At 40.1% G+C, this 15184-nt stretch overlaps 1 protein-coding gene across 1 annotated transcript; it reads right to left on the reverse strand.

Moving 5' to 3' along the window:
• Positions 1-2216: 2216 nt before the first annotated feature.
• On the reverse strand, positions 2217-11407 carry LOC111146637 (carbonic anhydrase 3). The gene is made up of 7 exons (XM_022502268.1): positions 11270-11407; positions 10237-10434; positions 8111-8229; positions 7170-7262; positions 6074-6136; positions 4780-4935; positions 2217-3194 (listed from the first exon to the last, which is right to left on the reverse strand). Exons 1-7 carry the CDS (start codon positions 11301-11303, stop codon positions 3075-3077), a joined length of 783 nt encoding a protein of 260 aa, XP_022357976.1. The 5' UTR covers positions 11304-11407; the 3' UTR covers positions 2217-3074.
• Between the last annotated feature and the right edge of the window lie 3777 nt (positions 11408-15184).

Here is a 15184-nt window from a genome sequence, read left to right on the forward strand (position 1 = left end):
CCCCAGATGCCCCAGTTTTCATTTTTTTCTTATCTCTTCTCACTTGTTCTTCCTCTACTAAAATAATATTTTTGTTTATCTCTAGAATTCCCCTTTAGTATCAAATAAGAAGGCCTTAGAAGAGAAACTAAAGTCTAATTTATTTATGTGCAGTCTTTGATGTGGTTTTGGACTCTATGTATTTCTTTTAAAACAATTTTGTTTGTGGCAAATTTTTACATGTATCCAAACCAGTTAATAGCTGGTCAGTTTCACCCTATTTATTTGATTACATAAATGAGTACAGTTGGATGCTGACACCCACATACCCTATGTAGAATACTTCCCATTCATCTACATAAATATTCACTGATGGCACATAAAGAGTCTTGGGTCGGTAGTCATGAATATTTACTTTTTCATAAGTATATTGCCTCCCCATTGAAGGGGGAGGATTATAATATATTTGCACTCTCAAATCTAACAGTGCCCTATATTTAGTGAATTCTTATTGATTATGCGCCATTCATAGACTTAAGGATATAGCTATCTGAATATTCCGACATACTTAATTCAAGTTAGTTTCAGTTCTCTGTTGAAGTTTAAAAATGTCTACGATGATTATGTTCTAAAGAATAAAATTTGAGAAGGGGGGTGGGGTTATGGACATTAGGAAGGGTATGTGCTATGGTGAGTGCTGTGAAGTGTGTAAACCTGGTGATTCACAGACCTGTACCCCTGGGGATAAAAATATATGTTTATAAAAAATAAAAAAAATTTTTTTAAAAAGAATAAAATTTGGCAGATGCTGAAACATGTCCAGCACAGCTCCTAGCCACGTCTCCTCCACACATGTAGGCTGTGTGTGCCGCAAGTGCAATTGTCTGGACTCTTATGCATGATCGTGAAGATGATCCCTCCACTGAATAAGGACATACGTGTGGTTTCAATATTCTAATGAGCATGTATAATGACTCGGCATTGTGAGTGCAGGGAGAAATTGGAAGTTTTAAGTTGGGTGATAATTGTGAGTTGGACAATGACTCAAAGCTGTCATCTGAAGCTGAAGAGAACATTCCCCAAGGAGGTCTAAACTACATAAGATGAGCAAAAACCAGTATTAGCCTTAATTATGCAGAGTAATTGGTTGTTCAAGAAGATGAGCATTTGTCCTGGGGTCATCGGTGTTCATTACATCATCTATTTACCACATATTTACTGAGTGCTTACTAAGTGCCAGACTCGCTACTAGGCAATAGGGGAATAGTTTATAAGACTCACATCTATGCCCTCACGGAACTCATGGTCGAGGGAGATAGCCTCTCCTGATTGGACATTTTCTCCCAAAACGGTTCAAGGCTTGTTTAGCCTGCATTCTTGAATAAGGACCACTGTAGCTGGTATTGGGTTATATGTTCCTCTCCTACACAGAATGTGTTTTGGATGCATTTTTGTGGTGCTTTAAGCATTACTAAGTAAGTACCCTGAGAGAATCAGCTTGTGTATTACCACTAATTGATGAAAGCTCCACACCTCTTAATTTCAAGGGATTTAATTAACACACCCATTTTGCACTGACCAACCTGGTTTTACTTCACCCAAGTGGTAATCTATTAAATAACGTGAGTCTCCTAGGGCTTTGTCACCTGACTTCACTTCCAGCATCACAGGACTCTCCTGACCCAATACCATTTTCATTCCTCAGAGTAATGAAATCATTGCTGTCATTTTCTAAGGTAAGTTAACGTATTAGCCAGTCTTGTGATGGAAGACGTATCAAAGCCACTAACTGCAAAATTAGACTTCATGTCTAAACATATTAAATGTTTTGAAGGTCTCAATGTATAGGGTTTTGTAGTATTAGACTAGTGTTATCTAATACACATTTAGAAAAATAAAGACGTAAAAGCTACAGTCTGACTTGATTCCATGCCCTTAAGTAGCAACCATGGTATGGACCCCAGATTCCTAAACCCAACTTTGAGACTTCCAGAAACTAGTCCCCACTCTCAAATACGTGGTCACCCATTCCTCTTCTGATCTGTGATTTTCTCCGAGGGCCCCTCACTGATTCTTAGCTGTTCTGTGAGAAATGTAACATCTGATTAAAATCAGAACCTGAGTCTGTTATCATCACCCTTCGGTTATAAAAACAAACTTACAGACTTTGCCATTCTTAGTTTTACTCCATGTCTGTCACTCATGACCCTTTTCTTCACTGAAAAACACAACACGATTTTTTTCACTCACGTCTTTATTAGTTTTGGTGATCAGTACAACTGCTTTCACTTCAAGTGCAGTCACTCACTCCTTCGTGTTCCAGGAATTATTATCCCACCCTCAAATTAGAAAGATATCAGAGGCAATTTTTATATTAATAAGCATGCAAAGAGAAAAGTAGTAAAATTAAAAATAAATGGCCCTCCTTCAGGTAAAGAAAAATGTTAGGATAAAGTCAGCCATCCTTATGAAGAAGAAATTCAAACACTGGATCAAATGTTCTAAACTTCTCCGGTTGAATGGGTTTTCCTTTCATTGATAATCAAAACAAGATAATCCCTACAGTACCTAGAGTTGTAATAAATAACGGACTGCTTGTTGGTTTTATTTAAGGGTTAAAACGCATCATTTCTTTGCTTGGTGTGCATAGTCACTTTAACTTCTGGCTTAAGTTTAATTGCTCTATGATCTTCATACACATCCACTCCTACATACAGAAGTTTTCGTTATTTCTTTTTAAGAGACACAACTCAGAATACAAAAATAGTAAAACTGAAGTTCTGTGAAATTTAAGAAGACAAAAAAATGGTGCCCAATACCCATTTTTCGATATCTTTACTCTCCCACCTGTTTCTTCTTTGAAACCTTACTAACAATGCTTCTTTTATAGGAAAGGTGATTATTACAAAGGCCAAATGTTTTCATATTATGTCTTGTCAAAAGTAACTTTGGCTTCTCGGTTATTACACTCTAGCATTCATTGTGTGGTGTGGAAAGCTGAAATATACTTGGAGGAAGGAGCACCAAGAGGAGACAAGGAACCAAGCTCTCCAGTGGCAGGTTTCCTTTCCTGAAGAGGGCAAGCTCCAGCGGCCTCATTTGAAGGAGGCTCTCACCACCCTGCCCTTGATCGGCTGTGGAGGGCGCCAGTTCCCCACCAGGGGCACTGGGGGCTCGTTCTCAGCACTGGAGAAGAGGCTCCGCAGCTTTGCCATCTGCAAGGGGCAAGGGAAGACTGTCAGCATGACACTTGGACCAACTGGACGCATTTGGTACGTGACAGCTAGAAATTTCAGGCTTTTGGGGGCACCTGGGTGGCTCAGTTAAGTGTCCCCTTCAGCTCAGTTCATGACCCCAGAGTTCTGGGATCAAGCCCCGTGGCAGGCTCAGTGGGGAGCCTGCTTTTCCCTCTCCTCCCAGCTTGTGCTCTCCCTCCCTATCTCTGTCTCTCTCAAATAAATAGATACAATCTTTAAAAAAAAATTTTTTTTTAAATTCTGACTTTTAAAACAAAACAAACAAACCACGAAATCTGTTGATCCAGAGTTATCTGGTAACGAGTTCCTGTGAAATAGAAGCTTTTTCTGTACTTTTCTTTTCTTCGTTTTATATAGGATCACCATGCCCTCTGTCCAAGTGTTTCCTCCTGAATTCTGAAGCAATTATTTCAATTTGATGGGTCAGTATGAAGTATATGCTTTATGTAGGAGGGGACAATATCGGCACAATTGATAAGCTTAATTGCCTTCGTTGTATAAGTTTATGGAGTCTCTTTTTTTAAAAGACAGAAAGAGATTAGTCATACTATATTTAAAATTTTAAGAACATTTTAAAAGTTTTTTTTTCTTAAGGAAAAGGAATATAGGAAGTTGTCATTAGTACTGTATTTCTACATGAAAATGTTTACAGCTTTCTCCTTAAGAAAATTTCATTCCTCTTTCAAAATATGTTTATGAGTGAACCTGACCATTAAATCTGATCTTTTGATAAAAGTGATCGTGTATACACTTGAGTCTATAACTGGCAGAAATGTGAAAACCCCTGTCTTAAGTAAGGAAATGTACTAGAAAACTGACTTTACCATTAAAGTAAACATTCATGATCTACGGTGTGAGTTTCTGTGCTGTGCACTTGCTTTAATCTGTTCTTCTCCATATCCCTTCTTACATATTTTCTCCCAGTCTTTCCTTGAAAGTCTCTTTGATAAATGTTGCAAGGACATTCTTTAGATGAACACTAAGAAGAAAGTCCTGAGCAAAGAGGTCAAGAGGTATTGGAAGCAGACAGACACTGGAATCTCAGCTCCCACACTTGGCTGTGTGATCATGGACAAACTACTTAACCTTTCTGAGCCACAACTTACATATCTATAGAACTGGAAAAATCTCATATCCTCACAAAGATGTTAAATCCCTTCCATTAGTATCCTTCTCCCCAGGCCTGTATTTACAATCGTCTAAGCAGTACTTAGTAGTTGAGGGAGCTCCAAATTAACAAAGGCTAACTCATATTAGTAATGTAAAACCTGAAGTGTTTCCAGAGCATAAACTCAGTCATTGTTCAGCATTCCAACCACCTTTAAATGATCTGTGTTTATCCTGGTACTTTTGGAAGCCAAGTTTTAGAAAGTTGAGCAAACTGTAATTAATCAAAGCAAACTCTGAAATGCCTGGTCATAGAGCTGGTCTGAAGCATGCTTTTAGCAGCTGTCCATTTTCCATTTGGCATCTATATCTTATACAGCCATTCAGTGATGCATGTTTGCATGTTGTCAAGTCTCTGTCTGGAGCTGGGACTTACCTGGTCAGAGCTCACAGTGATGGGCTCCTTCAGCAGGAGCCACACAATGCACTCCTCACAGGGCGGCGTGGTGAAGGAGCCGTGGTAGGTCCAGTAGTCCCGGCAGGCGGGGAACAGGCAGGATGGGTCAAAACGTGTGAAGGGTGCCTCCTTGCCCTGGGGGAGCACAGGGCACAGGCACGATGAGTAGGTGCACCCACACCACCCACCCCAACGGTCTTGCCATTTTGTGAGGATGGATTTCAAATGCAATAAACAAAACAGATTTTTTTTTTTTTTTAATTTGGGGGTTGAACTCAGGACCCTGAGACCAAGACTTGAGCTGAGATCAAGAATGGAATGATTCACCAACTGAGCCACCCAGGCACCACAAGAAAATGGAACTATTAAATAAAGTTCATGCCTTTCAGAAATAAAAGTTAAAGGGGGGAAGCCAGTTTATATTTTGACTTTGGCACAGTAAATGTAACATTTTATTCCCTATTATCTGTCAGTATAACTACAATTCCTCACTTCTCAAGAAAAAGAAGAAAACTCACATCTAACTATAACAGAAATGTTTCATATAAGTTAATGCTTAGGAACTCAATGATTTAAAAAAAAAAACAGGCTCACTTGAACATTATACTCAGAATACTTTGGTGGTAAAATTTAATAGCATTTGATTAGAATAGTTCCAAAGGCAATTAAAAGGAATCAGTTAATTAGAAGAATCTACTGTTAAGATTTAAAGTATGCAGGTATCACCCCAGAGAGAAAGGGCAGCACCAGGACCCAAATGTTTAGTACTTCTGCAAGTATGTATGTGTGTTGGGGGGCAAGGGGGGTGAACATTCAACTTCTCTTGCATTCACTTCAGTAAGAAAGTCATTATCTGACAGACTGGGAATTTAATAAGCTGATATATGTAAAATTGCACTAAAAATTGTAAACCATACAAATATAATAGCATTTGTTCGTGGGCATATGCTTAGTATATTCATCAGACATAGTAACAGATATAAAAAATACACTTGAAAATGTAATAATAGGGGCACCTGCGTGGCTCAGTCATTGATGATCTGCCTTTGGCTCAGGTCATGATCCCAGGGTTCTGGGATGGAGCCCCCCATTGGGCAGCCCGCTCAGTGGGGAACCTGTTTCTCCCTCTGCCTGCTACTCTCCCTGCTTGTGCACACTCTCTCTCTGAGAAATAAATCAATAAAGTCTTAAAAAAAAAAAAAAAGAAAATGTAATAATGAAAAATTGACGTACCCTGTTTTATGTTCTAGGAGGGAACATGATTTATTTTTACCTTTGTCTTAACTTTGTCCAGTGCATCAAGGACCAGCTGGAACTCGCCTTTCTCGCGTCCTATCTGTAAGAAAATCAAAAACCAATAATTATATCTTTCCCTTCTTCATAATTTATGATTGTCTTGAAAACTAACTTTGATCCATCCATCAGCAACTAGTGATTACAAATCTGCCAGAATATCTTGTACTAAACAAAACATAAGTTTATTTCTCCCCCAAGATTTTAGGGTATATATTTTCCGAACTAAATTTAGACTCCAGGCCTCTGAAGTGCAAACCACAAAATTATATGTTGATTTATTTCCATGTCCTTGATCTTCTCTCCCATCATCCTTTTTTTTTTTCTTCTACAGAATTCAAGCTAGGATGGACTCAATGTATGCAAAACTAAATTTATTGTCCAGTCTGGAGTGCAGACCCACTCCACTTCCTGTTGTGTTGCATTCAATCACTGAAAATGAACCAATGAGTTCAGGACATAAAACAAATTAGGTCATTCAAAAAGAAAGAAGCTAGATTTTCACCTCTGGCTTAAAATCTAGATTGTGTTACCACTAAATTCATGTGTTAATCACACTAAGTCCCCTTTAAACCAAAGCTGGCCCAACAACACACACATTCCGTGTGCTATGTTAGCCTGGGATCATGTGAGTGGTAGCTGCCCTGAGCTGAGGGGATAACCAGCCAGGGACTTGGCATCCCAGCAGTTTCCAACATCAGCTTTTCTGGTTTCCAGTGCAACTAAAGTAGAGTAACAGGAAAGAATAATGCAACAAGGCTGACTTTGCCCTCCCCACTACCACAATAAGCTCTTTCCAAGGCTCTGTCTCCATTGCCCCTCCACAGGCCCACACACTCATTCTGGAGAGAATTTAGAAGTGTTAGGGGGACTGGAGTATGGCAAAAGGGACACTTTTAAGGGAGAGCTAAATATTTTGAGCTGATCTTACCAGAAATGTCTTATCAGTTGAATGAATAATGAAATTCATTCCTCTCTCCCTTTTAAATAAAAGGAAGGAGGGGAAACACATGCTATCCTAACCATCAATAAAGAACTAAATTTTGAAAGAAAAAGATGGTTAGTTTTTACCTCACCTTCAGAAAAATGCCAACCACAGCTATCCCATCAGGTTGCTTCAGAGCTTCTCCGAAGGTGTTATACTTTGGATTCCAGTGAACCAAATGAAGCTGAAACCATAGAATGCAGGTTATGAGGTAAATTTCTAAAGTAAGAAAATAAGTATAAAAGTATTCACAGTAAACCAATAACTTTACAATTCTGACGTTGCCAGACATTCTCAAAGGAAGTCAATAGAATTTGAAATATCAACATGCAATATTTTGGGGAAACTTTTAGTGGTTTAAATAAAAAGTGTATGAAATTATTAGAAGTAGACCTAGAACACTGTAATAAGCAATGATTGAAAGTTGAACTTTCGTTAAACTAATTCTGTAACTTTCTTATGTAACTTTTCTGTGCCTGTTTGTATAACCTGTCTCATAGAGTTGCTGAGAGGATCAAATGAGTTCATATTTGTAAGCACTTCATAAATGCTAGCTATCCTTATCTTTTCTCTTCCAGTCAAGACCTTGGCCTTTTTTTATTTTTTTAATTATTAAACCGTTATCCAGTTGTTTTTTTTAGGATTTTATTTTTTTGCCAGAGAGAGAAAGAGAGAGCACAAGCAAGGGGAGGGGCAGAGGTAGAGAGAGAAGCAGACTTCCCACTGAGCAGGGAGCACGTTGCAGGACTCCATCCCAGGCCCCTGAGATCATGACCTGAGCTGAAGGCAGATGCTTAACCCACTGAGCCACCCAGGCGTTCCCGCTATCCAATTTCTTAATATAACTTTGAAAATTTTCACGCATGACACTAACTCACCTACACTCTTAACCGTCTAGCCTAGAATGTTCGGCAGCTTCAGCTTATGCTAAAAGTACTACAGCTCTTTTCACAACCTCGGGCTTGAAGTGGATGCTACTTTGTGGCTATTTTTCACTTCTCAGTTTTCACTTTGGGAGACAGTTGCTCCTACCTCTGCCGCATACTTGACTCCATCCACGGTGTGCTCAGAGCCATGATCATCAGAGGAGCCCCAGTGAAGATGGAACTGGCGAAGCCTGTAGGGTCCAGTGAGAGGACCGCCCCTCAGCACTGCGATTCAGAGACGCTAGGTCAACAGTGAACTCATGCTTCATTTACAGACTCCTACCTTAAACACATGCTCTTAGAGCCGAAGTTCAATGGGCAAAGGTGATCAGTCTGCTGGGTAGATGATATGGTTCTCAAGCACACTGGTCTCTTTCCCACAAAGTCTTGGGATATGTCAAAATAAAGGACTTCTCTTTTCTATCTTGTTTTCTTTGCTTGTTTTATTATGCTTAAAGTGCCAATTTAACATGACAACAAAGTTCAAACGAAAGAGGGGCAATAAGGATGCAGACAGTCAACAAATGAGTCTGTTGTGTGGAGTGGTGGGAAGAAAGTGAGGGCTGAGAGCCAGAGGGATGCGGGTTCAAATCCTAGCTAATTGTGTGATCTCAGGCAAGTTGCTAAACTTCTCTGAACCTGTTTTTGCAACTCTGTTGAAGGTGATAATAATATCAACCTTTCAGAGCAGCCATGAGGATTAAATGAGATTAAGGACTTTAAAGTCTTCATCACACTGCCTCGCACACCAATCACCATGCAAATGTGAATTCCTTCTGAACAGAGTCTGGAGATGAATGGAAATGAATATCATGCCTCCAGCTCCACTTTTCTTTAAGACTACAAGCAAGAGCTTTCATTCACTTCTAACTTGAACTGTGTCTGTTGGAATGAGGTAAAAAGGAAAATTTAGACATTTCCCAAGCAATCAATAAATGTGGACAGCCAAAAGAGGTAATTCTTGGTAGCATTAATGTTGAGTTTGTTGTCCAAATACTTCACCACATCACATTACTTTGATCTCACTTCATTCACCTGGGGAGTGATTTAGAGGTTCAGATATTTTCTGCAGGACATTGGAAATTACGCACCCCCCCAAATCAAGATTTAGCAACATAAACTAGATCAAAACAGAATTCAGAATAGCTATTCCAGAAAAGATTGACCAACTCTTGGTGCTGAAATGGCAAACCGAAAGCTCATAATCTAAAACAATAGAGCTAGACTTGGGTGAGCTTAGTCATGTGGAAGTTAAGTGGTCTGATTCACAGCATTTTTCTGGTGCAAACACTAGAACAGTTACTTTCTGGTCATATGAGTCCAACTCATTAGGATAACTCATTTGGAATGATCAATATTTCCTCATTTCCGCTTACAAAAATGGTATTCTTATGAGGCTCTACGAAATAGGTACTGTTTAATTTTGTCATTTATCCTTCAGAATGGAACTTGATTTAAATGGAGAAGGTGAAAAAAGTAACAGCAATATGAAATTATCGCTTAAGAAAATAAAATATCTATGATCTTCATTACTTGGAGCCTCCTAGCAGGTAGGAATTATGACACTATTGCTCTCTACTATAACATCATTGAGAATATTTATTTATGTACATCAATAAGAATAATTTTAACTTTTTTACAAATGTGGTTATAAGAAAAAGTGTTATTGTACATCAAGCACCAAAATATTAAAGGTAAATTCTTTCTTACCTCATTTACTTTGAAATAAAGTATTTCTAAGTAGTCTGCTTTTATTTCATTGATTTTCTTAATAGTGTAAGTAAAGAGTTTTTTAAACATGGTGACTTTTCCTTTTCATGGCACAGAAATCACTACTCACGAAATTGTCAGGAACTGCAAAAACACTCACCAAAAGGATTAATCAGATGAACCCCACTGAAGCCTTGAAGACAATATTCTTGACTCATATAATGACCTCATTCTTTCCCCTGGATTGACCCCCACCCACATACCAGGGGGAGAAAGTGTCTACTTTGTTCCTTTGCTGGGTTCCTGGCTTTGTAGAATGGAATCTCTGCCACACAATGGGAATGGGAGCCTTGCTCTCCAGACTCTGTTCAGAAACCTCAGGTGTAGGCCATCCAAAAGGACATTCATTTAGACTCATTGCCATCACCTCTTCTCACTAATTATTACTGTGTCATCAACCTCATTTTTGCCAATACAGGCATCGAAAACATCCGTGTGCCTCTACCTAAGTGTCATACTTACTTGACCTATCGAAAGTATCATCAAACACAACCCTGCAGGTCTTCCCGTTGTTCAAGATGCTCTTGCAAGAGCCAGGATCGTAAGACACTGACCATGGCTGCAGAGAAGGGTCATGCTTGATGTCTTTAGTATGCAGTTCGATGGGCGACTGGTTGTCTCCCTTGGCAATGGGATAAAGTTCATGCCAGTGGTCAGGACCTAGGAAATCAAGTTGATGGAACTGATTCATTTGGTGGCACATTCCAAGCCCTCTTTCTAATCGACTAAATCAGCAAAATACACAGAGGCTAGTCAGTGATTATGCAAAGGTCCTGGTTTTCAGTTTGGGCAAGACAAGGCTTAGCATTTAAGACCTTTTCATTGTTTCCTTAATAGTGTACCTAGAAATTATATTTAACTAAGCGTATTTCCCCTGCTTGCTCAAGAATACAACCTCGAAGGCTCATTTTTGAAATGCACTTCGTCACACGTTTTACCAATGCTGTCTTCCACCATACAGCTGGAAGAAATAACCTGACCACATATGGTTTTCAAAGCACACTCCTATTTTTTATTTATTCTTTTTTTTTTTTTTTTTTTTTTTTTTACTATGGGTTAGGCAGAAACCAGCAGGCAGAGCAAGGATTCTTAAACTGACACCAGGTTCAGAGAGGTGAACTGCTTGCCCAGTATCCTGGAATAAGGGACAATCAGAACTGGACCTCGGGTGGTCTGACTTCTAGGTCACAGGCAGTGTGATCTTGGGTAAGTTACCCAGCCTCTCTCTGCACTTCAGTTTCCTGCAGCGGAAGTAATAAGGGCTTGATACCAGGGAGAACTACATGAGATAAAGGTAAAAGGGTCAGCAGCTTCTGGCACTTGGTAAGTGCTCAGTAAATCTTGGTTTCCAAGGACTCCTCCGCCCATATTTTCCCACGCACTCTCTAGAGTTGCACTCCCTAGAGTTGCTCGCTTTCTGTGCAATTCCAGGGGATCCTCCGACACCATCCCGGACAAGACTGGGGTGCTGGGGCCGGCGGCTGCTCGGACTCACCGTTGTGGCTGGCGTAACCCCACTCCTTGGCCATGGTAGTCTTTGTAGGCACTGGACCGCAGCTGACTTCTCTCCCCCGAGTTGTGCAGCCTCCCTTCGAGCCCACGCCTTTTATATAGGTCCCCAACACACTGCATGGCCTTATTAGGTCAGCGAGGGTGGGGCAGGGGGGCTAAACTGGATTGGGGTGGTATTTGGGAGGCGGGGTAGGGAAAGCCAATGAATTCCGAGAGCTAGACAGCTGTCGGGCTTTGTGGGGGGGTGGGTGGCGGGGGAGATGGGCGGAAGGAGGCCCCCACCCCCTCCCTACCCTCTCCAAACCTCGGCGCCTGGCTCCCCTACCTCTCCCTCCCGCCTCCCGAAGCTGCCTGGCTTTCCAACGAGTGGCGCCGACGTGCAAAAATGCGGGCGACTTTTGCTTCATCCTTCCTCCCTCTTCCAGGCTTTTCGTTGTTGATTTTGCGGGAGATGGGGGATCCGACCTGTGCTTAGGCACCAGCTAAAATCTGCAGCCCCGCGGCACTTGCAACCTCACTTCCAAGTTGCTTTTAGTTGTCTGGCTGCGGTCTCTGGACGCTTCTGCGAGTTTATTTCGCTCCAGCGATCCGATTACGGTAGCTGGAAAGAACAGGTCTATTTGCCTGACTCGTGTTTGACTCCCTTGCAGGCAACTTGTAAAATCTCAGGAGCAGAGGATGGGAAGAAAGAGGCCGGGAGGGCAAGTTCTAGAACTCCGCTCTCCTTAAAGAGATTGACAAAATCCCGTTCTTGGAACTGCGCCAGGCAGCGGATTCCTTTGGTCTGCAGGACGCTGAGAGCTAGATCTCTCGGAGAGCCCCGGGAATCCAGGAGAGGTTGCCTCCCAGGCTGACATTGAGCAGGAGCCTGGGACTGACTTACCCCTATTGTGTGAGCTGTACCTCTGCTCACGAAAAGTCGAGACTATTCTGGAGTGTTGGAAGGCCACAAACATAAAGTGAGTCATGGTGTTTAAAATGCAGGACCTCGTTCCCCAAAACATAATGAGAGATTAGAAGAAAAGGAAGAGGAAAGGCTTCCAGAATTGTTTTGTGTTTTTTTTTTCTCCCTACTCAAGTTGTTTTATAATATGATGACCCATGCAAAGGGAGAGCAGAACTGGCATATCCAATGTGCACATGTCAGAGATATATTTTTAAATGTTGTTATGGTTTACATTGAAGAATTCCGTGTAGTAGATCTTTATAACTCTATTAAGAGTATTTGTAAATTTCTTCTTTGTTCTAGGTTAATAATAATTTTATTCATAAAAAAGACAGCAAAGAAACATAAGCCCAATTCAGTGCTATCTTGAACGAAGTTGCAATATACATTTCCTTAATTACTTTGACTTTTATTGATGCTAGTATTTTGTATTTGGAGATTACTAAACTTGAAAAGGAAATCTCTCATCATGGTAAAGATAGCTCATCCCCAAGGCATGTGGAATGACTGACCACACTCATAACCTGGACGCCAAGGGAGTCATTCCCCAGCGTATTTTTGTGAGCAAGGATCATTTGATCCACACAATAACAGTGTGGAATCAACTGAGATCGTTTGGAAAATCCAAGCAAACAGCAAAGCAAATGCCCTTAGACTCTGAGCTCGAATATGTCAGTGGTGGATCAGAAAGCCTGCAGATTTGGGACCTCTGCCGCTGATTTTGCTTTACTGCAATAGTGTGGTGCTATAGTTTGTGGTTAATGGAGGTGTTTTCTATTTCTTTTTGAATGCATAATTATTTGTATCAGTAAGCTATCATCTTTTTTTCAATTCATCAAATCACTATAATCTCTCTTTTTCTGGTGCGTGGGGTTAAAGGTTGGTAGCTACATTTCACGTTATTAGTATAATATTAATACAGATAAAGTGATTTTTAATTGATGTATAGTTGACATACAATATAATATTAGTTTTGGGTGTAGTGTTAGTTTGTGTGCAGTGATTGGACATTTACAGACATTATGAAATGATCACCATGTGAGTATAGTTACCATCTGTTCCCATACAAAGCTATTATAATATTAGTGACTATATCCCCTATGCTGTACTTTTCTTGCTTGTGGTTTATTTATTTTATAACTGGAAGTGTATACCTTTTAATCCCATATTTCAGCCATATATTGCCCTATCCCTCCACATGAGCAACCCCTGGTTTGTTCTCTGTGTGAGCTGTTTCTGTTTGGTTTTGTTTCTTCATTTGTTTTGTTTTTTAAATTCCACAATAAGTGAAATCATTTAGTATTTGCCTTTCTTTGTCTGACTTATTCACTTAGTATAATACTTGTATGTCTATCATGCTGTCACAAATGGCAAGATTTCATTCTTTTTTAATGGCTACATAATATTTCATTATGTATATCTCCCATATTTTCTTTATCCATCCATCTGTTGATGGACACTTAGAATGTTTTCATGTTTTGGCTATCATAAATAATGCTTTAGTAAACATAGGGGTATATATATATTTTTGAACTTGTGCTCTTGTTTTCTTCAGGTAACTATCCGAAGTGGAATTGCTGGATCATACATTTTTTGAGGAATCTTCATATTGTTTTCCATAGTGGCTGCACCAAGTCACATTCCCACAAATAGTGCACAGAGCTCCCTTTCCTCCACATCCTCAACAACACTTGTTATTTCTTGTCTTTTTGATACTAACCATTCTAAATGGCATGATGTTGTATCTCATTTTTGATTTTGCATTTCTCTGGGGATTAGGGATGTTGAGCATCTTTTCATGCATCTGTTGGCCATTTGTACATCTTTGGGAAAATGTCTGTTCTGGTCCAGATAAAGTGTTTAATAAAATCTTTATACCAAGCAAGACCAAAAATCTGGGAATTCATCATATTGTTATTGTTTATGTATAGAAGGAATTTTATTTTTTTTAAAGACTTTATTTATTTAAGAGAGAGAGCACAAGCAGGAGAAGGGGCAGAGGGAAAGGGAGAACCAGACTCCCCAAGGAACAGGTAGCCAAAGGGGCAGGGGGTGTTTGATCCTAGGACCCTGGGATCACAACCTGAGCCAAAGGCAGACACTTAACCCACTGAGTCACCCGGGTTCCCCTGTGATGAAGGAACTTTGTTTTATTTTTTTAATTTAAGTTCAATTAATAAACATATAGTGTATTATTAATTTCAGAGGTAGAATTCAGTGATTCATCAGTTGCATACACCACCCAGTGCTCATCATATCAGGTGCCCTCCTTAATGCCCATCACCCAGTTACCCCATTCCCAAGCCCCCTCCCCTCCAGCAATCTTTAGTTTGTTCCCTATGATTAAAAGTCTCTTATGGTTTGCTTCCCTTTCTGGTTTCATCTTGTTTTATTTTTCCCTCCCTTCCCTTATGACCCTTTGTTTTGTTTCTTAAATTCCATATATGAGTGAGATCGTATGATAATTGTCTTTCTCTGATTGACTTATTTCACTTAGCATAATACCCTCTAGTAAATAGTAAGACTTCAATTTTGTGTTGGCTGAGTAATATTCCATTGTGTGTGTGTGTGTGTGTGTGTGTGTGTGTGTGTGTGTGTATCAATCACATCTTCTTTATCCATTATTCCACATCTTCTTTATCCATTCATCTGTCGATGGACATCTGGGCTATTTCCATAGTTTGGCTATTGTGAACATTGCTGCTATAAACATTGGGGTGCAGGTGTCCGTCCAGATCACTTTGCTTCTATCCTTTGGGTAAATACCTAGTACAGCAATTGCTGGGTCATAGGGTAGCTCTATTTTCAACTTTTGGGGGAACCTCCACACCGTTTTCCAGAGTGGCTGCACCAGCTTGCCTTCCCACCAACAGTGTAAGAGGGTTCCCCTTTCTCCAAATCCTTGCCAACATCTGTTGTTTCCTGACTTGTTAATTTTAGCCATTCTGGCTG

The sequence above is a fragment of the Enhydra lutris genome, unplaced genomic scaffold (assembly GCF_002288905.1).
Source record: "Enhydra lutris kenyoni isolate GAN:26980312 unplaced genomic scaffold, ASM228890v2 scaffoldscaffold14, whole genome shotgun sequence".
NCBI lineage: Eukaryota > Metazoa > Chordata > Mammalia > Carnivora > Mustelidae > Enhydra > Enhydra lutris.